This window comes from Battus philenor, unplaced genomic scaffold, assembly GCF_028537555.1.
Source record: "Battus philenor isolate CCGP_79_NKW_IND1 unplaced genomic scaffold, ilBatPhil1.0.hap1 SCAF_28, whole genome shotgun sequence".
Lineage (NCBI taxonomy): Eukaryota > Metazoa > Arthropoda > Insecta > Lepidoptera > Papilionidae > Battus > Battus philenor.
The window spans coordinates 5264493-5292303 of record NW_027181691.1 but is presented as its reverse complement, the minus strand read 5'-3'; the positions used below and the strand labels follow the sequence as shown (position 1 = coordinate 5292303).

The window sequence follows — 27811 nt, the reverse complement described above, 5'->3', positions numbered from 1 at the left end:
TGTGCTTTATCTATTATGAATTTGATTATCATTAAATTATACATTAAGAATTAACTCTATTGTATTAAATACGCATATTCCATTGCAAACTATCTCATACAATAAAAATGATATACAATATGGAATTTCGAAAATTTTGGTTTTAGTATAAACAACCATTTCACCAAAATAAATACTCGTTAAAATTGTTGACATAATATCATTTATTTCCTTCTTTAATGGTATAAAGGGGCTTTTCGACTGATATATAATGTTTACTGTAACAAATGCGCCCAATTTCAGGAAGGCCAATCAAAGCAACAATCATATAATGTTATGTTAATTAAGATCAGCTGTTAAATTCTTGTAACCATGGCTTGAGTTTCTGAAAAGATAGTTAAAGAAAAAACAGCCTAATTTAACCAATGATAATAAATGATATTAATGTTAACATCAACGTTACAAATAAAAACACTTTTTGACAGCTAATTAGTTGTCAATTTTTTTTTATTGATTAATTTAAAAAAAATAATGTTTTGTAAGCTCGATTTTCATCCATTGACTAGTGGTTAATTGCAAATTAAAATCAACATTGTTTTATTGCATTCCAGTACCCCGAAGTCAAGTAAAATTACGATTTATTTGAAATAAACTTTAAATTAAAATTGTTTATCTTATGGTTTATTACCAACAAACATCTTGTACAATTACTAACCAAAAAAAAAAAAAATAACCCAAAGATTTCAACTTCTATTAAAGATATTTTATTAAAAATGTAATAATCTTTAGAGAATATCAAAAAATAAGTTTTTTTTTCTAAAGGATTTTTCTTTTTATTTTATAAATATCATATTTTTACAAGCTTTACTCTTTTTCATACTAAAGTTTTAAACGTAATATTTCTTATCTTTCTAGTACCCCTACCTGGGTATATATGGTTAAAATTATCAAAAGCATCCTATACTTTTATCTATGAAAACAAAAATGCTGACATTTTTTTTTGGCGGGAAAAAAATTAGGTTGATTTTTTTTTAAGCGCGCTGACACAAATGACTGGACTCATATTAATGATTAAGTCTTGGTGCAACAATTGTTATTTTATAAATGTTTATTTACATAAATTTTTATACAATATTCAATTCAATTCAAGAGACTAGTTAAAATTATACATATCAAATTATAAATTTCTTACTAATATATGTGAATAATAGAGAAAAGTTTTATCATCAGTTATTTAAAATGAAACAGTGATCGTATGTTCTTATGCATATGGTTCCAATAGCAAAATTAGTATATTATGGAGAGTGCTTTTGTATAGAAATATTCTTAGATTCGAATTGGCGAGTAAGACAGATATCTATACCCGCGTGTACTTTGGTAGACTCAAATATACAGGCTAATGTGTTATAGATGTTAAAGCTCTCGATAGGTGAATGTATAACACATTTGCTGTCAACAGATGTACATGTATATTTTACCTTATCCCAAAATCTATGAATTCAAAAATAATATACAAAGTAAGAAAAAGCTTCCTCAATAAAATTCAATAAATTCTGATTACCACATATTAAAATTATTTATTTTTTACTATCTATCCCTGCGGACTTTGTACTTTCAGGAGTTATTGCGCGGTCGCGCTTTTATAGGAAAAAACCAAACATATTTCAGTGATTAATTTACACAGGTTGATTGAAAATAGCTTAACTTTTATTGACAAATGAGCTATAAATTCACCCCTTTATAATTTTTACATCTATAACCGATCATCCTGTAGATATAGTCATTTTATTGATTAGTAACTAATTGAAGCCTCCTCCTTAACTTCAATAATTAGACTAGACAAATATGTATCCGAATATCCAACGACTGGCTATATTAATATTTTAAACCTTTTTAATAATTTGAGCTAAACGACTTTCTCGTTCAAAAACAGAATAAAGGCAATACACATGTATAAATTTAAATTTATCGGCGTGTACATTATTACGCATATATATAAACAATGATTGTACTTATAATCTCAATAGACTAGTTTATAGAAGTCATTGTTCATATAGTTATTTTGTAATATAAACTAGTAATATTTCGAAATGGCAGTTATTCATTTTATACAACATATACTAGGTGAGATAAAAAAACACTGACTTTCACATTCCTAATTTAAAAATTGGATACCAAGTTATTCATTATTTTACTTATTTACAAAGTAAATGTTTGGACGGGGTTGTTCTAAGATATTTTCACTACAAAATGAATTACTCTATAAAAAAATTTTATCAGAGCTGCCTAGAAAGATTTAATGAATACAATTTTTGTATATAATATGGTTATTTATAAATTTCTAATACATATTCTTTTGTCTTAGGGACGAAAGTTAACGACTTTTTTGTATTTTAAAATTTTTTCAGTTATTTAATGGTACCATACGATGATAGACGATATTTATGTAGTGAATTGAGCCGAGATTAGCGAGAGAGCCTACTAGCTTAGTTGCTATAAATAAGACTATTTCACCTAAAAACCTGTGAAGCTACAAATTCCAAACGAAAAACAGCGGTTTTCAAAGTCAAAAGTTTAAAAAGATATATTCGTATTTTTTGTTAAACTAACATTAAATGATCCCTACTGAAATATAATATATTTTTATTATAACGATTAAACATATTTATATGATAGACAGGCTGTAAAATTAAAATTAATATGAACACATTTAGATATCCTATAGAGCTCTTGTATGATTAACTTTGTTAATGAGCGAAAATCTTAGAACAAAGATTGTTTCTAAGATTTTAAATTAAATGTTTATATTTTTCTTACTTGTAAGATCTTTAATAGCGAGATGATATACGCGTTGTTTTTACTTTCATTGTACTTTTTAATATATATTTTTATTTTATCTAGGCTGGTAATGTCGGTCTTTCGCCAACGCCTCCCGCTAAGTCGAAAACTGCTTGTGCAACTTCCGCAGCTAATTTGTCTGCCATCTAGAAAAAAAATATAACTTTATGTACTTAGGTGATAATTAATTAATATTTTTTGCATTCAACAAAATGTAAGACTTGTTAAAATCTTTTTTAATTTGGCTGGTTTGTCCCTAGATGTACAGTTAGACTGGAAATTGATAGTAAAATCTTTAGATGTGAATGTGCAGGTCATTACAAAATAATATTATATTTATATTAAAGATATGTTTTTTTCATTAAAAAAATACTAACTATAACGACTCTTTCAAATTTTATAGAAATTGAAAAGCATCACAGTCATTGAAAACGACGGGCAAAGGAAAATTTACTAAGAAATTATTTAGGTAATCAATTTCAATACAGACAACACAAAACAAATGATTTATGAGACTTAAGATAATGCAAAATTTTTAGGACTTATTAGACCTTCTTAGAAAGCTATTATAGTAAAGAATTCACAAATATTGGGTTTATTATAATAGAACAGACTATCATTGCTGCCCGAATGGTATTTGCAGATTCCGCGGGTTTGGGGTGGCAGTGTACAGAGTGCGCCTAGCTTAAGACCTCTTTTACCGAATGGCTCATCTAAAGTGGCAGTCGACCGGACACATCGCCTACACATATAAAATCTTTTTAGTATCCCTAAAAATGGGAAGGTTACTTACTTCTTGTGTGTCAGCTTCCGCATACACCCTGACAACGTCTTCAGTGCCTGACGGGCGCACGAAAGATCGTCCGCTATTGTACCCGGACACCAGCTCCTCGATCCTGGTCTGTAGACCCTCGGGTGCCGTGCACACACGCTCCGCATCCGCCGTTGAGATTGCATTACGATCCTGAAATCAAAATACAAACGAATAAAAATTAGGAGAATTAGATTGTTCAATATGTTCATTTTGTGTCATTTTTACAATTGATGTAATCTATTATACATGTATAATAAATAAATGTTTAACGATCAATGTTCAAATGTGTAGTAGTGGTGAGGGCCAAGAAAAACATGAGCAACGCCGCCACGAGCTTGGCACTCCCCCTTGTCACACAGAGTGCATACCTTAGGCACAGTATGGCAGTTTCAGTAGGTATATAGATACAATATTTACTATGAAATAGTCATAATTCAGGTGAGCTCCACTACCTAAATATTTCTTAGGTCACCGCTACGCCCTGTCACCTCAATACCGCGGAATGCTAAATGCCACTTGTGCACCACTCAGAGTCCGGTATAAAAAACGATTTACCTGCACAGTAACTTTGAGCTGCCGACAGGGCAGGTCAGTGTAGGAGGACATCCAGTCCCGGACGTCCTGTCCTCTCGCGCAAAGAACCGTCTCCACCAGGAACAGATCGGAGATAGCGTCCCCGACCGTCTCGTTGGTCATATCGATGAAATTGAGTAGAAGACCTGCCGCCTTGCGTTCCTCTGCGTCACTAAAAGCAATTGATAATAGAAATAAGCAAAAAAATTGTATGAACCTTCCTTAACTGCGTAGAACTCAAGATTAAGACTGAAGAACGCACCAGTAAGCATAGCATAAGTCGTCCACCCAAAAATTGGACAGACATTGTTAATATCGACGGACACAAGCCGCTTCCAACTTACCAACTGTACCATATTATTGGAAATCTATGGAGGAGGCTTACGTAAAGCGTTAGAAGTCCTACGGTTGAAATGATGATGATGATATATCAGCATTTATTTACCGGTTGTGGATAAAATTTTTCACCGGTGATAGTCATACTGAAGAAATGTTAACACTTTCAAATGGTGAAAAGTTAATAATCCAATATTCTCATATTAAGCTTCAGTATTTATTGCAGCATTAATAAAATTTTTATTTATTTCTTTCATGGTCAATGCCATTGTAATTAGTTTTGGTATTACGACGTTTAGACTTCAAACACAATGATCTACTCAAATTTCCACTCATGTTAAGGATTTTGATGGATGTTTTTGAAATTTGTTGTAGGCTCATTTTAGATCAGGACATGTTTTTAACCCTCGTAACTTTAAGTTACCAGTCCATTATAGAGGAAGTTACATTGATTCTAACTTATAGCAATTTTAGCATTCGTTTCATCACACAAATGGTCATTATAGGTGATCCTATTTAGATAATCATCATCACTACGGTGATAGACGCCCACTGCAAGGCATATTTCTCCCACAAATATAGCCACGTTGGCAGGACTTGATTATATCGTCGGTCCGCCTATTAAGGGATAAAGTGACTATTTGTGTAAGATACAGGTGTAACAATTTTTAATTAAGAAATACTCTTCTCTATTCTAAGGCAAGTTATACTCTGGCTACTCAAACCGTAACAACTAAAGGATAAGTATTTCATATTTACCCTTCATCAGCAATTCTCCTTATGGTCTTCTTCGCAGATTCACTGTATACTACAGTTCCATGTCCATTGGCTTCGAAATATACGCCCACGTCATAAGAGAGCGCGGCGTGATGTAGATGCTTTACGCCCGTCTTCACACAAGTCACTGGCACTTTCTACAAACAACATCAAAATATAAGACCTTTTATATAACATATACTATTGTAGAAAAACAAACTATTTGAAGTTGTACTTTGACTACATCCAGAATTCTTACAATCTTTATATTTGACTATCTAATATTAACAACAAAATTTACATTTTGGTTGTAATAACTAATATGTGATTTATAAAATTTCCAATATTAATGAATTAAAATAATTGAAATTGTAACACGAGAGGTTATTTTGACAGAACTTAGTGTACCATAAAAACGCAAGAGGCGCCACTGTGCGCAAATATATTTATGCTCCTAAAATTTTAATACTTTGTGCCATAAAAACTATGAATATGATATTTTTATTCAATTCATAAAATCTATGTACAATAACAGAGTAATTAGCAACGATATTTATAAATTACAACAATTATATTGTCATTTACTTGATATAAGTAATATGCGCTAAATTACATTGCTATATTTTTATTATTTTACGCTGTTACGTTGTTTTATAAGAAAGCTATATCTGTTTCAAGTTTTAATTAAATTAAGTTCTTCTAGCATTCATGATGTACAAAAGTAACAAATGATCTTAGGTGGATAATAACATGTATAAATGTATATTAGATGGTCCAGGACTAACCAGATCCTCGGTGATGTATTTAGTAGAGGCGCCGTTGGCGTAAGCAGTCTGAACGAGTCCCAGGCGCAGACCTTCCGCGTTGCATGCGCTCAATAACTCCGTTACGTAACTTGCTAGAAGCGTGGCGATACGATCTCCATCCAGAAGATGTATTTTCTCTCTGGAAAGCATTTAAACAAAAAAATTATAAATAGAATTAGAGGGTAGCATATTCGTACAAACGTAACCGGACATAGTCCAGTGGAATGGCACATGGAGGCACATAGCGCGCAGAATAGCCAGAGGTCCTAATTCTTTAGGTGAACAAACAACCTTATTAAGGTCATTGGAAGACGCTAGATGCAGGAATCTTCCTACCGGACCTACTGTAAATCTATAGAAGAGCCTTATGTCTAGCAGTGTAATGGATGTCTGGTATGTTATGAACCACATTGTATTCGCCAGACAAAGTTGATTAAATATTCTCAATTTAGATAAGGAGCTAAGGGTGTGTTTACATGGATTTGTTCTTCACACGAGAAAGACACATTATCTTGTTCTTTGGTTATTGTTGTTTACACTTCGTCGACGTGATTTCTGTTTAACAAGTGATTTGGATTTGTTATACATTGAATTCTGTTTAATCCGTGTTTTGCATATTTACATTAATTTACTGTTGTTGTCCACACTAGTCGTTTGAATCTTTCATTTGTTCAATAAGCTATGGTGTAAAGAGATATGGCAATTTAAACTGAACTTCAACAATGCTATCAACTAAAAGGACAAAATCTATAATTGTGTAAATGACATTGAATATATTGCTACAATTATAACTTTGTTGTTAAGAGTAGAGGCTTCCTGCTTGAAATTTATTTTATTGATCGTCTCGTGGCGATCTTTTGTGTAGGGACAAGGGGGTTATGCTTTGCAGGTTGTAACGGCCGACATGATGATGATATGTGTGAAATATTTACACTGATGTTAACGTACTTATCATCAACATAGTAGTAAATGATTCGGTCGCCGTCGCCGTCCAGGGAAGCTACCCGTTGAAATGGCACATGCTCCACCCCAACAGGCGGCCTTTGTGACACCTTTACAAAGTCCGCACCACACTGCAAACATGCATTTTTATTACTCATTACATATTTTTAGTGGTCATTATACAATTTAATCTTGAAATTTTCGGGTGATCTAACAGAAACGATAAAGATACGTCAATGGTCATTGTAGATATCTCAGAAAAACTATGAAACTTTTAGACATCTGAACAAGAAATAAATTATCTGTTTGTCTTATTTAACAGTGTATTTATATCCATTATTTTCAATGGGGTAAAGTAAAGCTAGACTTTTGTGACGTTATAATTAATAATTTTTATTTGGAGGATCATAGAAAGAGTAACGAGAAACTTTTGAAAATATAATAAGTGATATTTAAAGTGACATTTTCTGAAAGGCCTCTTCCGAGCAACGAAAGAGGATTTCAGGTGGTGTTAGAAACATCTGAAAAAAGTTCTGAAAAATCAAAAGCAAACATTGAAAAATAAAGCAATAATGTGGTATAGGCCATTGCTAGAAGCTTAGCATCTCCTCAGTGTATAACTCCAATTGACATCCCCATGGTTTTTTAATATTAAACTTCTAAATGGCTAACTTCTTTATAGAAGATATAAAATAGTAGACATTTTAGTAGAACGTAAACAATACGGTTTTTCAGCATCAACATGCTTTAGTTACACATATATTGTAACATAACCAGATAAAAGCAGTTGTGATACGTGACCTAGATTTTTCTTATAAAAAACTCGTTTAAACACTAAAATCTTTCACCGATAAAAAAACAGACTTTACATTCAAATTTAATTTCCCTCCGTTTCCTCCTAAGTTGTACAGCAGGAGATCAAGCTCGCCGTCTAGAGTCTTCTTGATGATGTTCAATTTCTTGCCGCCGACGCCATTGGCTCCGTCCACGTGCAGCGTTGTGTTGTACCGCCCGCTCACTGGCAGCTTCTGCCGGATGCTCTTAAATGCACCGACTATCTTCTCATAATAACCTGTAATTTCGTTATTGAACTATATATTAAACATGTGGCGGAAAGCCACTAATCCAAACTAACAAACTCCATTACTAACCATTATGGTTAAACAGTTGAATTTAAACAATTACTTGAATTCTTTACAAATTATAGCCTCTATTTAAAGGACTACCTTGTACATATACATGTTATAACCACTAGTTTTCTTTGAGTAAAGACATAACATAACAGTAGATTCTGTACCTAACCTTTATACTGTTTTTTTAATAAATTTTCTTTCAAAAAGAATAGTCAATATCTAAAATTACCGCCCAAATTTGGAGCAGAGGTAACCCAACTGTAGAGGTCTGTAACTAGCGATCGTTGGTCGCGGGTTCGATTCCCGGCATACAATCTTATATAATCCACACTTAACGCATTAATTACATAGGATTACCATGCCGAGCCATAGCCATTTCGTTCGTTCGTCGATCGTCAACCCGCCTGCCAATCATGGTTATTATCCCCCCGCAGATATCTTTGGGAGAGGCTTATGCCCTGCAGTGGGCATCTATGAGCTGAAACGACGACGATTTAAAAATACATTATAATTTCTCACAAATCTTTGTTCATTAGACTTTGTCCGATCAAAGCGTTGTACTTTGGAATAATCTTATTGACTATATAGGATATGTTCAAATGTCTAATTAACTTCTGTATGTATTTAGACACCTGCCTACTAATTATATCTGAACAATCTTAAGTCGACTGGCAGAAAATCCTTATGAGAAGTTGTTCTTTGAAGATGTTCGCCATTATGTAAGTTGCAAAAAGGGTAAATTTATAAAAATAAATAAAATTGGAGTGTCTATTTGCAATATTAAAATTTAATTTTTGTTTTCTGTCTGCCAATTTGTTCTGGCTAAAGTCTGAAATGGCTAGATCGATTTTGACGGGACAAATAGCCTTAACTTAACTTAGACCAATTTTATTTTATAAAAATTCTTAAACGAAAAATAACAAACTAAATACACAAATAAGTTTTCATTAAATTCTATACGAAGTTGCGGGAACAGCTAGTAAGTAAATAAGATTACTTGGATTCCATATATCTACATGCTTGTTATTACTAAAATTATTGTAATAAAAAGCTTACTATAGAGTAATAAGATTCGTACGACTATCGCCAAATTCTGAGAGTAAATAGATGTGCTTCAGGTTGACGTCATTTTATAAGCAACAACATTGGTTATCGACTTCATATAAGATAGCATATAGTTGATATTCTCTGGATCCGTTTATCTTATTTGAATAATAAAATAATTTTAATAACACGAAACTTCGTAATGGTTAGTCGATTCCGAAATCCACGTCCCAAAGAACTTCATAGTTTGAACGTGATTAGAAACATTAATTAAAACTTTTTTTAAATCTTTCGCGAGTATATTTAAAGATTAAGTTGATAGTACCTTCCTCGGTGGGCGTGCCATAAGTGTTGTCATTGCGGCACTTCACGCAGTAGTGAAGAATAGGAGTTGTGACAATACCGAACTCCTTGGGCGTTCCCTTCAGCGCTATAACTCCGTGTACAGCTGCTGCCGCCAGGCGAGGACTCGTATACCTAAAATATAAATTGATTATTAGACTTCGGAGTAAATAACGTGCAAAAGCGGTAAAAACATGAATAGCTTACACATTTCCTGACAAAGTATGGAACAAACAATCCAATATTTATTCACTTATTTACAATTTTTTGTACAGCAAAGATAATAACTAAAAAAAGAAACAATTCACAAAGAAGTACACGAGGCGGTCTTATCGCACGAGGCGATCTCTACTAGTCAAGCTTTAGACAGAGATGAGAGACATGAAAAAAAGGACAGTGAGAAAGTGTAGAGCGTACAATACATACAAATACTTACATTACTATATACATCTACATATTTACTAATATACTTATATATGTACATATGTTTCCGTGGAAAAAAAAATACATTAATACGAATAAATAACAAATGCTACAAAATATCTTAAATAAATTAATGGTTTACAAAATAATAAATAACGTGATGATAATATAGTGAGAAAACGCGTATTAAAAATAAGTATTATTAAATTTGAAAATTAATTTTTGTTTACTAGAAATCAAAAGGCATCTGCCAGTATTTATTGGCCTGTCACATATTAAAATGTGAAAGTTTAAAATAGTCATAAAAGCTTTAAATCTTTTTGCTGACAAATAAGCTGTACATTAACACTTATAAACCTTTTAGATCTATAACCAATCACCCTGTACATATCATCCATTGCCAGATTGCTGCTTTCCTTATCTAGCACATTCTTCCACAAGAGATGTGTGAGGACGAGTAGCTATATGTACTCACACATGGATGCAAATGAAAGAGAAATAAAGCTAGAACAATAGACTGTGACGTGCTATGTCGATATCGTTTATTCAGTAGGCATAGACATTATTATTATACTAACCTCGTGTCCATTCCGATGTAGACGGAGGCTTTGAGAGCCATGTCCGCGTTCACTTGTTTTATAACTTGCTCCGTTGTTGATTCTAAGTCATTGTCGCTGAAGAAGTACAAAAGTATATTTTTTATATTTATATTATTATAGTGAATTGAAAAAAATCATGTGTTCTGTAATATTAATTGACTATGTGTTCAAACAAAAATGTAATAATTTGATAACAGCAACCGATCTATCCAGATTTAGAGAGAACACCACGGGCAAGCGCATCATTTGACGCCCATTCACCACAAGGTAGACACTACTTTGTTAAGGTCTTTAGAAGACGCTGTATGCTGGCCGCTTCCACTTGGTCTCACAGGAAATTTATAGGTGAACCCTATTCCCAGCAGTGGTCGCCGTAACTGTGGTACAGCTCTCTCGAGCTTACTCGAATGTTAAATGCGTTTCGAGAAACAGTTCCACCAAATTACTTAGAATTGTCGCTGAATATGACTGCTTTATTTATGCTGCATCTAGCCTTTTCCGACATTAGCATGGTTGTCTGACTACCTTATGACAAGTAAAAGTCAAATGTTTGCGCTTGATGTTCCACGGTCTTCACTCCAGAACCTGGTCTCCGCATTTGTGATACGATCGACATTAAGAATAGCTTATTATACAAGACTCCTGATATATGTTCATTTCAGTCAATAATCATGTATCATAGTCAATAATAAAAAATACGATAAGGACACTGTATAGACTTCTATATAGTCTCCTTGTCCGTCATGTGGCATTAATGTATTCCAATGACACAAATGTGTGCATCTCACCTGACATTAGCAAGCCTCGTGGCTATTTCCTCCCAGCTCTGTTCCAGCATCTCACCATCTGGGTCGATCAGCTTGACTCCATTGTCCGGCTCCAAGTTGTGCGATGCAGTTATCATGATGCCAATGGTGCGGCCTGAAATTAAATATTATATTAATTACCTTACTTATGTAGTACGTAAAATAATTAAGATAAAACAAAGTCTGCAAACATAATCATCAATGTATCGCGTCAGTTACACAACAATATATTTTGAAAAAAGAACAGATAGCTGATGACGTCATAAGGTTCTAGAGTGAAGACAACGGACTGTCAAACGCAGCGTAGTACGTCCACCTAAAAGGTGGATCTTAATAGTCGTCGGAAAACTTTGGAAGTAGGCCGTTTCTATATCTATGGAGGAGTGCTATGTCCAGTGATGGACATTTTACGGCTCAAATGATATTTTGAACGCAATTAAAAATCAACTACTTTGAGCACCCGGAAAGAATGTAGTCCTAATATTAATTAGTCACATTCTTACATCTGGGACTTTTAATTACAAAATCCAATTATCAGACTTTGTAATGCCATAACTTATTGGCCAATTATTACAGATTGATTGGTAGTTTGTATATTCAAAACAAACAATCCTGTATAATTCACATAAAGTGTGCTGCCAATCTTGGCTACTAACATATTTCTTAATATAGCAATACTTACAACTAAATATAGCAATACTATGGCTTATATCTTCAATGGGTCAGAAAATAAGAAAATAATGTAATCGAATCAATAACCTTAACCTTCGTGCCGGTTAACGTTTCGACAGCGCCTCGCTGACACACATAAGATACAAACAGCGAGCATATAAACTACAAAGGAAGATATTTATGTTTCATAAATATTCAACCACCAGAGCATCTTTGACTCACGGCTTCAGTACATTATTACACACGAAACGCTTATTTATACTTCTTGAATGCAAGACCTACTTGGCAAAGATCTCCCATTTTAGGTTTATTATTTCACGGAAACTTGCGGAATTTCAAACCCATTTGGCAATGCAGATGTTTAAAAACATGAAACTAAATAACAATCAATTTTATTTGTACATTTACTTTTAATACCTGTATTTATAATAGTTTCATTCTCTTCTACTAGAATACTTTAATAACAACCTTTCAATAAGTATTAGGAAAAGCTTATAAAAAAGATGAATGAAAACTTTGATCATCTATATCTTCATATCACTCAGAATCGCTCTGAAATATTTTACATTGTTTTTTGTTTTTTACATTGGAATGCGATAAGCCAATAAATAGCTTCTGGTACTAAACAATAATTAACTTTAATATTTAGTAACCCGATTTTTGACACTTTTTAATATATTATCAATACCATATTTATTAGTTTTAAAACAAATTGTTTTTCATATAAGCTGTATAATACATTAATTGACAGACTATAATTTACACTACTAAACATTCACCTAATTAAAACCTTTATATCTACAACCAATTACCCTGTATTGTAATAGGTTAAAAATACTTGTTTATAATATTTGAATATTCAAAGCCAGAATTGAAAGGATGCTTATATCCTTTACAAGTATTTCCGTGTTCTGCAGGGCAGGATAAACTATCAATCACTATTGTCGAGCGACAGTCGTTAGTTCATTTGGAAGACGGTCAAGTGTTCTCCGCCCACAGGATGTGAAGGCTATTACAGTTTTGTAGTCTCAGTGTTCGTACTTTGGTAGCTAGCTTAGTGATTAAGAATTTTGACTTAGGGACGTACCTTATTGGTATATATATATTATTTACGACCCAACGTAGTTCAATGATTCGATCTTAGACCAATACATTTATATTATTTTTTTTGTATTTCAAGTCAAAGAAAACACAGTATGCATTACATAAAAGAATAGATAGAATATGAAATATTAAATTATAAAATTATTAAAAACAAAATTGAACAATTGTACGTGACAAACAAACAGTCGTGTGTTGTTTCCCATGGTAAGGCATAAGCCTACCCCAAAGATATCTATAGGGGGATATACCATAATCGCCACGCTTGGCACGCGGGTTGGTGATCGTATTGATGACGTTCTCAAAGGATGCTCCTGCGCACCCTATGGATATTTGATTGTGAGCTGTGGCAATCCTGTCCAATAATTGATGCACAAAATGAAGGTTATAAAAGATAGTACTTCGGAAATCGAACCCGCGACCTAATACAACAAATCAATGCTCGAAATTATTCTACAACGTTTACGTACCGATACAATTTTTTAATGAGGTGTTTAAATTTCGATAAAGAGTTGTCGAAAACATTATTTTCTGGTGAGACAGCTGCGAGTTCTTTATGCTCGTACGATATTCTGACTATAGGTGTGTGTTCACCCAGTGGTTCGTGTTATGGTGCTTTCAATAATGAACAAAGGAATCGTGCAATCCTAGTAGGAGGAAACTTATAATAAAATAGTGGAAGCAACGACAAGTATATATCAACAATCCGACTGTTTTATAAGATATCTGTGTCATCATAATCTATATGTAACATAAATATGTTACCTTTAAAGTAATATTGTTAAGTACATTGGTACTATTTTTTTACGCGTGGAATATGATTATATAAGTTTTAACGTATATCGTAAATAAGCAGTAAACTTCCCAAATATGTAAAAATTAAAAATATTACTTATATTTACTCAATATCGTAAAATGCGTTTTTTTTTGTTTCACTTTCACTACTGCTCAAATGACATTTCCAAATTCCGCGGGTACGAGGCAACAAGGCGCAGAAGGCGCCTAGCCTTAGACCTCTCTAAAGGTAGCAAGATTTTAGGGTTCCCGGAAGAGTCTCCTATTTTACCCGAAAGGGAGCCCGACAAGCTCTTAAATCACCAGCTGACTGTCCATGGAGTGGCTAGGATGAACAGTTGTCACTGGTCGATAATACCCACTTAGCGTTCTGACACTAAAGTAAATTATATTTCCTTCTACAAACTTCTATCCTCCTTTTCTATTTTAACACTGAGACACATGGTGCAATTTTTATTACTTTGTAATTGAATTGTATTAAAAAAATATTCAATCAAAAATAACGTGTTCAATCCCCAGCGATGTCATCGGCACACTGTTAGAGTCATAATAATATGTAATAACATATAGTTGCCAACCCCACAGGACGCGGGTCATGAACCTAGCTGTGTACATATATCATAAACATTTTGTCGCGTTTTAATGGACACAAAATTGTTTTAACACTTGTACATGATATAAATATCAGTGATAAAATTAAAGTTTCTTTAAATAAAATATAAATTGGCACTGTATACAATTACAAAAAATCTTTATTCGAGTAGGCATTTACAAGCACTGCGCATTTGCTCTTTTTAAATGAATCATTTAAATAAGTCAACAAACCAATTTCCACACATTTTAATTAGTTAAAAAAATTCGAATAGTATGATAAGACTTGTTTAATATGTAATTTTATTACATATGCGTACATTCGGACGAATGTCAGACGTGTATGTCATATAAGCATATTATTTTGTTTTATTTTCATTAACAGAAGCTCCAGCCTGACATTTACAGCTTTACCGGATCTGGTGTAGTAGAGCGTTGAAAGCCCTTAGCCCATATCTCTTTGCAGTAATTAAGATCGAGGTCTCACTTGTAAACATTGGCTAGGCTATATTACTTATTTTACCTCACCTCTTACATAATACAAATGTTCTTCAATTTTATTAGGATCTTTAAAACCAATTATAGATATTATATGTATCATAACTGGAATATTAGGTCGGTTCGTAAATAATATATATAAACACCCACAGAGATTTTATTATAAATAAAATCTCTGTGGGTGTTACTACTTGTAACTGGCAGGTTTTAGTGACGTCAAAAAGGTCACAATTTAAAAAAAGGAACCTTCGCACGGAACCATCGATTCTAATCGATTAACCCTTAATTAGGCGCATGGGGTCAGGGCCGCTTGAAATTCAAAAAATAATGGCTTACAGTCTTCAGAGCGTGCTAACGCTCTTTCTAGCTTCCTCACTGACCGCGGGGTACGCAAATAAGTCGCATCCAGAACATTAACTCCTGCGCACACATCGCTGTCCTTTAGAAAGCTGACCCCATGCGCCCAGTTACGTTCCATTTTTTGGCAAAGGTAAGTTTTTACTTTTGTGATTTTTTTGTGTTTATATTAGTATATTGTTTACTATTTATCTTTGTTTGTGTCTATTTTGATACGGTATGATTTCTTTATGTATTTTTGTGTTTTTTTCTATGCTTTTTCTTTTATTTGAATTGAAATACCTAACGACAAACAAGTGCAATGGCTGGAAGAAGTGCTTGATGAAGAGTAAGATGTTGCTGGTTCGGATTCGCAAGACGAAACTTTAAACGATGCTGTTATTGATAGTGCTCATAATTCAGAAAGCGAAATTGAGGAGTCTGAACATATTCAAGACATCCCTGTAACAACAGAAGTAAATTATTTTTTATCTCGACATACTCAGAGAAATGTCCCGAAAGTGAAATGGTGTAAAGTACCACCATCGAACGCAGTAAGGACCCGAGGACAAAATATTATTTTACGTTTACCTGGAGTATAAACATACCTGGCATCAACCCATTTGTTATAAACAAAGCGAATACTGAGAAGACTTTAACATATACAAGACGGATTTTCTTGGAGAAAATAGCTGCGGCACTTGTGGAAGATCACCAAAAACGTCGCATACAACTACGTGCTGTACCAGCGACAACAAAAAAAACGGCTCCATGAAGTTTATAATGTGAACAAGGCGGTTTATCAATCGACAGCTAAGCGCGGGTGCTGTTCTCCATGTCCTAGAAAGGACGTCAAAAAAGTGCCAACAAAATGTTTCAAGTGTCGTAAATTTATTTGTCAGCAACACTCAAGGATTTACTGCGTCGGATGCAGAACAGAAGATTCCGCTGATGAGGCTGAATAAACTTTATTTCTTAAGTTGATCTCGGCTATGCCAAAAAATTAGTTTAAAGAGAGGTTTACTGTTTTGTTTTTTTTTTAATATTTCTAATGTCATAGTAAGTATTTGTTTCTTAAAGTTAAGTATATTAAAGAACTTTATTAATTACTATAGAAATCCATTAAGTTTTATTCCTTTTTGATACTCCTTTTCCAATGTTTTTTTGGGGTCATTTAAGACCCCATGCGCCTACTAATTGAGTGATTTTCTTAATGCGCCTAATTAAGGGTTAAAGCAAATAGTTGGAAGAAAAATTGATTCATAGAAAGGTTGTGATTTAAATCATAGTAACGCAAGACCACATACATCGTTAGCCACTCTGCAAAAATTTTAAGTTTGGATTGAGCTGATAATGCATCAGAAAAGTAGCCCTGACCTTATATCTTTACACTTTCTTGTGTCTCTACTTGATAGATTGGTTAAGTAACGTTAGGTAAACATCAAGAGGGTACTGCGAAAACAACTTGTCTCGTTTTTTTTAATGAAAAGAAGTATCTATAAGAAGGCCAACCCTCGAATAAAATGCCACCTGTGTACTATGGTTAAATGTAAATAAATTTTGTGAAAATATATCTCGAATATTCATATAAAATGCGAAGAAACTTTTTCCCTGACCTACTATTCATTCGGTTTTTTTCATGCAATTGTCGGTCAGTATGATGTTTAAAAGAGACTAGAGTCAAAAGTAATTTTAAAATTCGGAAGTTTTAAGCAGAGAAAGTAAATTAGAAAATGTTCGATGTAATATTGCATCTGTCCGCTAAGGACGCCGCTGAACAGATAGGAGACTCGGTATGAGGAGGCGTTTTCCAAATTTAGCTCGGCCTGGATTGCGACGGGGACATGTGATCGGGACGCAGGTACCGTGCACACCTATGCTATATGAACGCTCGCTTTCGACTTTAACTGCTGTTTATCCGTTGACAAGTATATCATCACCGGTTGTAAAAAGGCTGTAAATAAAAGGTTAAAGACGCTTGCCTTATACATCTTTACAGTAAGCTCTTTGAATCCTCCGGGTGCCTAGCCTAGGGTAGTTTTATTATTTACGATATATCCCCGCCTGTTTCGCGATACTTACACTGGCTTTTGTGGGTTTAAATTCATAAAATCAAGTCTTGGTAAGTTTTAACGTGATCTTTGGGGGTGGCTTATGCGTTGCAGTGGAAGTCTATCTGCTGAAAAAAGAAGAAAAGAAAAGAAAAATATATTCTTGCTAAGTTTTATTCCTGTACAATAGGTAGTAGATACTAGAACAATCGCTTTATAGACATGAGACTTGCCTAAAATAATACTGCGCTGTCATTGATTTATGGGACATTCTGTATAATAACAGTTTCAAAGAGATTTCTGAGCTAATAATAGAGTAAGATATAAAGAAACTAAACACATGAGTTAGTAACGACCAATGAAATCGACAATAAAAATATTGACCCACTGGAGATAGTTACGACAAACTTCAGGCCGCAAAGCGATTCTATTTCAGTTATGCGATAACGAGACATTTCGTAATATTTCGTACCGAATATTTCTACATCATAGCGAGGTAACACGGCCATTGAAATAGAAAGTACCCGCATTTCATGCTTGTTTTATTTTAGCATGTAACATGTAATTTGTAGCCTAGAAAACACAAATTTATCTTTCAAATGAAGAATAATATTTAAGTCGGCACAAGACTGGTCATCGTTGCGATATTTGGGGGAGGTATATACCTTACAGAGGGTCTATTTGAAATCTAGCTTATATCATGATGAATATTAATACAAGCTAGTCCCAACGCAACTTTTGAGGAGTAATACTAAAACATACTAGCTATGTATGATGTTAATATAGTACAGTATAAATATAATTTAGAATTTTATGCAGAACAGAGCAAAATCCCATTTACGATGGTGAACTGGTGAATCCATCTTATCTAAAATTTATATTGGTACGGTAAGGTAGGTCTTACGGCAGTGAAACGTGGCCTCTAACTCTGGATCTTTTAGCAAGGTTATAGTTGTCCCATGGAGAAGAGCATGCTATTTCTCTACGAGATCGAAGCAGTATTGATCTACGGATCTTCTCCGTAGAATAACGAAAGTGACCGATATAGTACAGAGGTTTGGTAAGGTTTAAATGGAAGTAGGCAGGCCATATAGCGCGATAAAGTGATGGCCGCTAGGGTCTTAAGTCCGTAGGGTAAAACATCCAACCACGAGGTGGGCAGAAAACCTTGATAAGGTCACCGGGAGGCGCTGGTCGCAGGCCACTTCCAACCAGTCCAGATGGACTGCTGGACATAGGTCTCTCGATCGAAATTTTCGACATTTTCCGCAGCCGAGCCCCCGCCCTGTTAAGAATCTAGCCGCTTGACTGAAATTTGAATCGCCTACGGTTACCAGGAATTCGGACGTTCTGGCAAATCATTTCAAATCACTTTATTACAATAGATCGCGTTTGACTAACATTCGGTCTGTAGTCCCCTACCGTCATCTTTATTTATAACATTTTAATGATTTTACATCGTAAATACATATTCAGGTACAAGAACGAACGGGTATAACAGCAAATAATAACTACTAGATTCGTTTATTTGAGCTGTTAACAGAATAGCTATTAAATTCTGCGAATTACTATTGGTATTGTGCCGCAGCAAACATTAATTGTTCTTGCTGAAGCGACAATAAAGCAAATGTTAATCCATATTGTACAAAAACTATACAATCACAATATAACTTTACACCACAGCTGCAAATAAATGGCTATGTTGAAAAAGAATAGTGATTACAGTTATGATTTCTAAAATAACTTACTTCAGTGTCTTTTTAGTTTCTAATTCTTGGAGTCACGGGTTCTGAGTCTGTGTCCAGTTACATTGAAAAACGTACAAACTAACGATTAAATAAAATTGAATATATTTATCTATCATCCATATCTATGGATGAGACCTATGTCCAGCACGTCCCACGGCTAAAGTGATGATGAATGATAATTTAAATCTTATTTAACCAAAGCATTACGACACAAATTCTTTATTAAAAGTCGTCAAAATTTCATCACTAGTTTTTGCCTGTTTGCCAAATGTCAGTCGGTATTGTCTGGGCAGCACACGTTACAGCATAGTTGTATTGAAAGTAAACACCGATAAAGTAATAAATATAATATTATCACATCAAATGTTTGCGATGCAGTTGATAAGTGCATTCTAGTCCAGACAGTGCAACAAACTGTATAATCAAACAATTGACCACATCCTCAAACGATACGGGAGATGACTATCTTAGTCCGCGATTTATGATTTAATTTCCGATTATTAAATTATAAAAAAGAAAGTTACAGAAGTAATACGACCGCATTTTTAAAAATTTTTGTTAAAACTAAAAAATATATATAGAGTAGTTGATTATAGGTGGAAAAGCTGAAAAGGGGCGAAAGTTTAGCTCATTTGTCAGCATAAACCTTTAAAGCTTATACAGCTATTCCCAATTAACCTTTCATATATCACTTTGTAGTGATTACTCTAAAATATGTTACATTCATTTATATTTTATTCGTAAATATGCGACAGACCAATAACTTCTAGCAGTACAAAGACTGAAGGGACAAGTAGAAGACAATAATTAATTTTAATATGTAGTAATCTGTATTTTGAAAATGTTTTTCCTTCCTATAATATTACAACGGTGTTTATTATTACGAAAACCATAGATTTTTTTGTAAAGACCAAATACTTTCACCCCTTTAAAATTTTTACACCTATAACCAATCACCGTTCATTTGCCATGCTTTAAGATATTGATATGCATATATATATTACATGAAATGTTTGCGGTTACGTTTTTTGTGTGACCTAGTCCGGTTGAAGTTCAATAACCTTTTGTTATCACACAATCGACTACTTCCTTAAACGTAACAATGTTTATCGATTGTTCATACTAAACAAATATAGTCAACATACAGGATGACGAGTTATGGGTGCAAAAAATTTAAAGTGGTGAATGTATAGGTATACATGGTATCAATTACGTATGGTACACTCTATCCAAAAATTAATGGTTTCAGAAACTTTTATTAAAACTAAAACTAATATTTTTTTTATTTTTGTACATTAAAATCAATTATTGTTTACTACCTATCCCTGCAAACTTGGTAATGCCAGTTATTGCACTGTCGCATTTCTTTAGATAAAATAAATTAATGTAACATATTTCAGCGTTCACTTTGTAAGGAATCTGGGAATAAGTGCCTTTTTGTCTATAGCCAATAAGCTCTATATAAAAAGGGCGTAATGAATAAATGAGAGCTTTTAAGTAAAAATAGGCAGACATGAAATAAAATATAAAAACATAAGATTAACCCTTCGTGTGCCGCAACATGTCGCCTGTCAGTGTTAGGAACGAATCTTTTAAATGATTTGTTTATGATTCTGTGGCCTGTAGTACATCCAGAGCAAGCGATTTTAAACTTTATTTTTAAGGTGATTTTATACAATTTACGTTGATTCGACGAAGTCACTCGTATTATAAATTAGCTACCCCAACAGACTTCGTATTTTTTAAAACTGTTGCCTTGTCGCAGTCCAATAGAAAAAATAAATTGTAACATTGTTAATTTAATGTCTAACAAAAACAAGGTACTTAATAAAAATATTTTTGTATTTCGTACGCCAAAATATTAGTAATAATGAGATATTTTCATTGTAATAATTAATCGTTTCACGCCTTTATTTGGTTTTTATTGACATAAGATGTTTCGAAGCTCGGGACATTTTAATTTACTCTATGGTTAGTATGAGAATACAAGTGTTGTTATCTGTCACCGAAACTGCTGTATCACTCTATGGGAAAGTGCGGCGAAGTGGCAGATAGGAAAAAACGTGCGTCAGCCCCGACGCGAGCGTTTACTGTAGACTAACAGTACGGACCGGCTGATACGCCCACCCGTCTCGTCACGCGCACACTTAAAGTTCTGTAGCGCTATATTACAAATTTACTTGAGCCTTTACAGAATTGTTCATGTTTTAATTTTCCGCACAACAACATGATACTTAAATTTCATTTGCATTAGACGGAAAGGGTATTATAAACAGTATACAATAATTTGACTTTGATGATTTAATTCAACAAGTAACAATGCCGACACAAGAATGATAACAAGAGAGCTACACGTATTTGTAAAACTAACTACACTTTTCTCTTTTTAATCTCTTCTCCTACATATTCTTCCTGCTTAACATCTCAATTCCAGTTACAATTCCAACCAGTACATACGAAAAAACACATTTCGCTCCACGAACAATAGTCTACTTAGATGTCCTCCCCAAGTTACCGACCTTACTCAATCCTCCTTCACAATACAATCTATTCTTCTCTAAAACGCGCTCCCTCTCGATATTTGGATGATCAGCAATCGTGGCGCATTTAAATCGAAGTTTCGAAAGCTGTTGCTTGACAAGTTGACATATATTTATATAAATGGTATATGTAGATATTTAATTATAAAATTATGGTATATTTATATATAATTATAATAAGTAGTACCCATTAGTATATTTACATAAAGGGTTTTTATGTGATTAATTTCCCTCTCAATTTGATTATACTTATTTAATTAATTTTTTATTTTATGATATTGACTTGTTTCGCCTACCTTTATTACAAGATCTCTGCACCGCCTAGTGGTTAACTGGTAGAGAATGCCTTCGGCATAAAATTCACTGTTGTACTTAAAATGTGTAAAAAGTTTTTCTTTTCTAAGTAAATAAATAAAACTTACCATTTTTGACCCGCGAACGAATAACTGCCAAGAGGCCCATGCGATAAACCACGTGCTCCAGAAGGTTGGCTCTGGTAAAACAAAGAATATATTTATACAAACATTTGAATACAGTTTAGGCTTTTATAAATTAAAGGAAAAATTAGTTGGTAGGACTTCCACTAGATGGACCGACGACATGGTCAGTGTCACGGGAAGTCTCTGAATACGGTTAGCGAAATACCAGTTATGGTGGTGACCTATTAGCAAGGCCTGTACTATGCAGTGGGCATCTATTAGCTGATATATTGATGATGCTTCAGAAAGATAAAAAATCTTAATTGTTATGATTGACAAATGTTATTCGTCCGGTGGCGCTTAGCCTATATCTTGGCAATAGTAAAGCCCGAAAGCGTCCTCAAAAGGCAAAGGGAAGCCTCCATTACATTATTTATTCCACTGACTTAGGAGGTAGCTAATCTTTTAAGTAACTTAGAGAGAAGTACCGTGGTGTAATTGAAAACAGAGTTAAGACCTCAGCTTATACTATGATCTTATATTCCTATTCAGGATCCGTTAAAAAACTGCGTAAAATTTTAAAAATCTCAAGTATTTAATCAACGAATTCAAATATGGAAACCAAATTTGACATGTTTGTAGAACTTTTAATTTTTTATTTGTTCGATCAGTTGGCATTTTAACTTCTCTTTGATATTGTTAGTAAGTTCATAATCAAACTGAAAGTGATCTCTGACTTTAAATCCTTTTGAACCAAATTGTGATAGCGTTAACAATGCAGTGTATCGTCGTTGTCTGCAATTAAATCGATCGTAATTAGGAAGTAAATCTCATTGTGACCAGTTTATGGCTAATTTCGAAAAACAAAGGCAAAAACGTGAACGGACTGTTCATTATATTATTTCCATTCCATACAAATACATTTTTTTTTCAGTGCTGTTAATGCAAAACTGTGGTGTGTTATATGCCAGTGATATGAACACACTATGTGATGTCTCATGATATGAGTAAGGGGTATTTATTAAGTGTTGAAATACGATCGGGACCCGTGTCATTTCCTTATATCTCCTAGTCATACATAATAGGACGGAATCTATCTATGCTCCCAAATACGTACAATCGGTGTTATATGGATCGTGATGTATTCGCATTCAACATCTGCTATGACGGTTACTTAGACAAAGTAAAGGCCAACGATTGTTTACATTGGAAAAAAATGATATTTAACCCTCCGCACCATGTCCGTTGGACGCTTGTTAGAAAAGTTGAGTTAGTGAAATGACTAAATTATAAAATGAAGTTTTTATTTAGGTCCGGAAGTTCAAGTCGAAGGGGACTTTCTCCCTAGGACTCTGATCTCTGACAGTAGCGAAGCACAAGGGCTCCCGGTAGAGCGTTTGGCTCGGGTCGCTGCAACATACTATGTTTCACCAAGGCCGCCTAGCTCTTAAATTGCAGAGGCGAAAGCTCAGTAGTGTGATTAGTCAATGGCCCTCTAGAGGTCCTCGGCTAGGCCTATCGTCATTTCAGCCCATAGACATCCACTGTAAGACATAGAACATAGGATTAAATATCTATGGAGGATAGGCCGTAGCGGAACACAGTGTAGTTTTATGGTACGCAGAGAAAGCTGCTGTCTGTCCTCTGTAAGCTTATTTAAGCCGTGCCAATCCTATATAATGAATACACAAAATGTGAATGATATAAGATTACGGGATTCGAACTCGCGACCAACGATCGCAAGTCTTAGTCATCTACCGTAAATCTCAGTGAAAACAAATCTTTGTTCTAGTTATTTTTATGAGATTTGTTCCCCATTTTCTGGTATTTGTCCAACAAATAGTACAGTGTAGGTAGATCACATAAATGGTTCACAAAATTCACCGCACTGTGAATGCATTGTTACGAGCGCAGCTATTTTCTTTTTGTTTATTGTAGGTTACATTACTGCTTCTGTAGTTGCATTATATTGTTACTTATTTAGAACGCTCGCATTAGAAAACTGTGTCAGAAGATCAGCTATTGTAGCAGAATGAATACAAGTTTACGCAAATGAAAGAAAACAACACTAAAACATTTTGTAAATATCAGATGATGTATATATTTACATTATTTCGCTCATTGTTATTATAAACTTTCATAACGTCGTCATTACAGCCCAGAGACACCTACTGCAAGATATAGGCCTCCCCTAAAGATGGGAGCTGTGGTAGGATGTACCATAATCGCCACGCTTGGCACGCGGGTTGGCGATCGCAGTGTGGTATTATGGTACGCGGAGAATGCTTCTGCCCATCCTCTGGAAACATGTTTGTATGCAGTGGCAATCCTATATAAATTAATGTAAAAAGTGTGAAATATATAAGATTGTATCGTGGGAATCGAACCTTCGTCCTACCATCACTGCTTACTTTTTCGCATAAGGAATTCAAATTAAATAAAAATATTTATAGCCAATTTATAGCTGGTTAATAAATTGAGGTCGAAGGACAAAGGGCAGATAGCACACAGAACAGAAGCCCGTTAGGGCCAAAGATTTCGGAGTGGATACCACGGACCTGCAATCCCAACGTTGATCGCTTATAAGATGGACACTTGACTTTATTAAGGTCCTCAGAAGACGCAAGATGCAGTCCACTTTCAACCGCTCTTATTGGAAATTTATGGGGGTGGCCTATATATAGCAGTAGACGATTAGTCTGATCGTATCAGCAGCGTTTGATAGCGTTCCCGCACACAATAATTAAAAATACTTGATAATAAAGTACATCAAGTTTATCAGGATAACGATCTTTGACAGGATAATGTTAAAAAAACAATTTTGACATATATTAAAAACGTTGTACAAAAAATTATTTTTTATATGGAAATGGCACAGTTTATAAGAAACATCTTCATATGTACCTATTACTTTAACAAATGGCAAAAAATTTATCAATAAACTGTGATATTCAAAATATTGACTTGTTTTCGCGTAACCATAGCGATTTTAAGAATCAATACCTATTGTACCTAAATAATTATTCATCAGAATTAAATTTCGTGATATCAACCACCTGTAGCGCGTCGGTTCGTTTCAATTTGTTTCATGGAACAGTTGATAAGACGTATATTGCCCTCGTCAGTGTTCTAGTAATCTAAATGTTATGTCTGTTGTCCCGCAACATTAGGTTGCTGATTGTTATCTTTTTATACAAACGCTATTATCTATTTCTCAGAAAAAACCAATCATTAGTTATTAGTATTTTTATTTTTCTAAATTAGATTAACACTACCAAAACGTTTTATTCCTTTTTATACAATGAAAAAAGAAAAGTGTAAAGTGTAACACGACTGCTTCTACACAAAAAAAAATTCAAAAAAATATTGTTCCTTAATATGCAATAAAGGACAAAAATTGAGAGAGATTCTAGTATACTATCTCTACTGACAAAATTTTCTTGGTAATTTTTGAAGTATAGAATTAACCTAATGAAAGATACCAAAGATATATTTTAAAGGAACCATGGTAAATCTAAGGATCAATTATGGTTGGAGACAGAAGCCAAATCTCTCTAAAACCTACTAAATAATTTAGGCATGTCCAGAGGAAATAGCACTTTTCCTGAATGAGCTGCTAAAGCAGCATTGGTATGATTATTTAAGATTTAGTTAGATCGGGAGAGGATTTGACTCAGTTAAGATGAATGCTAATAGAAATTTCCTTATATCTACTATATGGGTCATCAGCCCGGAATACAGCTCGCACGATGCATCCAGCTAAAATCACAATGTGCAGATATGTAATCATCACTTGTTCTAAGAGTATATTCTAGATATTGATATTACCTATGACAAATGGGAAGCTCCCAACAATCTTATTTTCATGGAATAAGCACTCATCCCTTAAAAGAGCTGGACAAGTGACAATGAAATAAAATATATGGAGGGTGATATACAAGTTGATAATGTATCAGTGGAAGAATTGTTAAACATAGAGCTTAATATAATGAATAGTATAAGAGAATTAAATTCACACCTTCATTGTGTTTTTGCAGTTATGTGGCCTTCACAATGACTGCACATTAAATCAATGTAATTTAAAATCATTATATTTTTAAGAATGTCTTTTTGTACATATGTATAAATGGTATGGAGAACTAAGTAATACAAGGCATTGCACTATTACAGATGTGGCCAAGCTTATGATAGTCCAAGATATTTTGCAAATTTTGAAGTTTATCAAAGGCCACAAAAGTTGTGCAAAATATATTAAAATATAATAACAAAAATGTGAAGTACATTTATCAAGAGTCAAATATAATCTGTCAAAGAGCTGACTTGCAGGCTGTAGGCTGGCCCCCCTTGCAACATGGCAGTTTTAGTTTCGAAACAATATGACATGTATTTAAAAAATCTTTAGTACCTTTATTTTGTAAAAAAAAATATAGTACATGTGTAAAATAGACAATTTAAATTTATACTTCCAAGAAGTTTATAAAACATATTTCATTTTATTTATAAGGATGCTATTTTTACAATTGGTTGCCAATAGTGTTTAGATAAGAAGAATCCATCATGCCTAAGTGCATGGCAGGATGCCAATAAAGTATTATTTATTTTTGTACCAAATCATTCATTTTCTGGTATCTTCATCATTTTAGCTATACCTGGATTTTTGAAAAGCATAACATAAATTACAACTTCATAGCAATGAAATGAGAGGCATATAGAAAAACCAAGTTCAAAAAAAATATTTCTATAACATAACATAAATTTATTTCACCTAAATGGTATTTCTTACCGTTTAGGTGAAATAAATTTACATAAAAATAACTTTTTTTATTTATTCATAATACAGCAACTGTTCTTTATAATGATAGGCTTTATTTTTTCAAAGGTAATAAAATTTAAATGCTTAATTTGGAACACAATGATAGATAAGTTAAGAGAAAATTTAACAAAGATAAAAAGAAATTTATTACGTTACACTGAAATTTAAAGCAGTAAATCAAAACATAATCAAGGTAAATATGAGTTAGCCAACACTGCAATGCAGGTTTCCAGGCAAGGCTGTAAAAAGTTACATAAAAGGAAACTGGAAATGTTTCAATTTGTTTCAATGTCGAGTTCCACTGCAAAAACACAATCGAGTGAATGAGGTCTTTCCAATTAAAACCGTCATGTTGCTTTCTTAATTAGACTATATGTAAAAAAATATATGTATGTTTTCGTTTATATATAGTAAAGTCATTGACCATTATACGGACGTAGTGATGGGCAACTTCCCGTTGCAAACAATATTATACGTGACTCATTTTATTCTATGCATTTGCAAATAAGTCTAATACTAAACTTAGCGTTTTGTCGACGTGACAGTTTTGCATAATTAGAATAAGGCGCGCTTATATCGACTATTTAGTGGCTTCAAAAGATAATTTATAACATTTGGGCTGGAAAAACCACTTGTGTTAAATAATTCAAAAGATATTACTCACTTGGTTCGGAATCCGGCGGTTCCGTATTGAATAAAAACATCACTTGTTTTTGGATGCATTTCTCTAGCGAACGCGTACACGACTCGAAGGCTACTCGGCGGCATCGTGTTGGGTGAAATTAATTTATAAGGCCGCGCAGATACAATCACTTGGAATCAACAAACAAGAACTCTACATTCCCACTTTGACAGC

The 27811-nt window shown here is 33.7% G+C and overlaps 1 protein-coding gene across 1 annotated transcript; it reads right to left on the bottom strand.

The window, feature by feature from the left end:
* Nucleotides 1–873: 873 nt before the first annotated feature.
* nst (phosphoglucomutase 3-like protein nst) lies at nucleotides 874–27811 on the bottom strand. The gene is made up of 12 exons (XM_068769314.1): nucleotides 27620–27811; nucleotides 22146–22216; nucleotides 11374–11506; nucleotides 10565–10660; nucleotides 9547–9698; nucleotides 7914–8116; nucleotides 7051–7175; nucleotides 6082–6241; nucleotides 5300–5454; nucleotides 4187–4376; nucleotides 3611–3781; nucleotides 874–2963 (listed from the first exon to the last, which is right to left on the bottom strand). Exons 1-12 carry the CDS (start codon nucleotides 27721–27723, stop codon nucleotides 2877–2879), a joined length of 1647 nt encoding a protein of 548 aa, XP_068625415.1. The 5' UTR covers nucleotides 27724–27811; the 3' UTR covers nucleotides 874–2876.

Excerpts from the sequence above, each read along its gene's own strand:
- nst (XM_068769314.1), bottom strand. The coding sequence starts at position 27,723 with ATGCCGCCGAGTAGCCTTCGAGTCGTGTACGCGTTCGCTAGAGAAATG. Across the intron at positions 10,661-11,373 it reads ACGAGGCTTGCTAATGTCAG|CGACAATGACTTAGAATCAA; the intron begins GTGAGATGCACA and ends GTACTTCTTCAG. Across the intron at positions 5,455-6,081 it reads AATACATCACCGAGGATCTG|AAAGTGCCAGTGACTTGTGT; the intron begins GTTAGTCCTGGA and ends TGTTGTTTGTAG.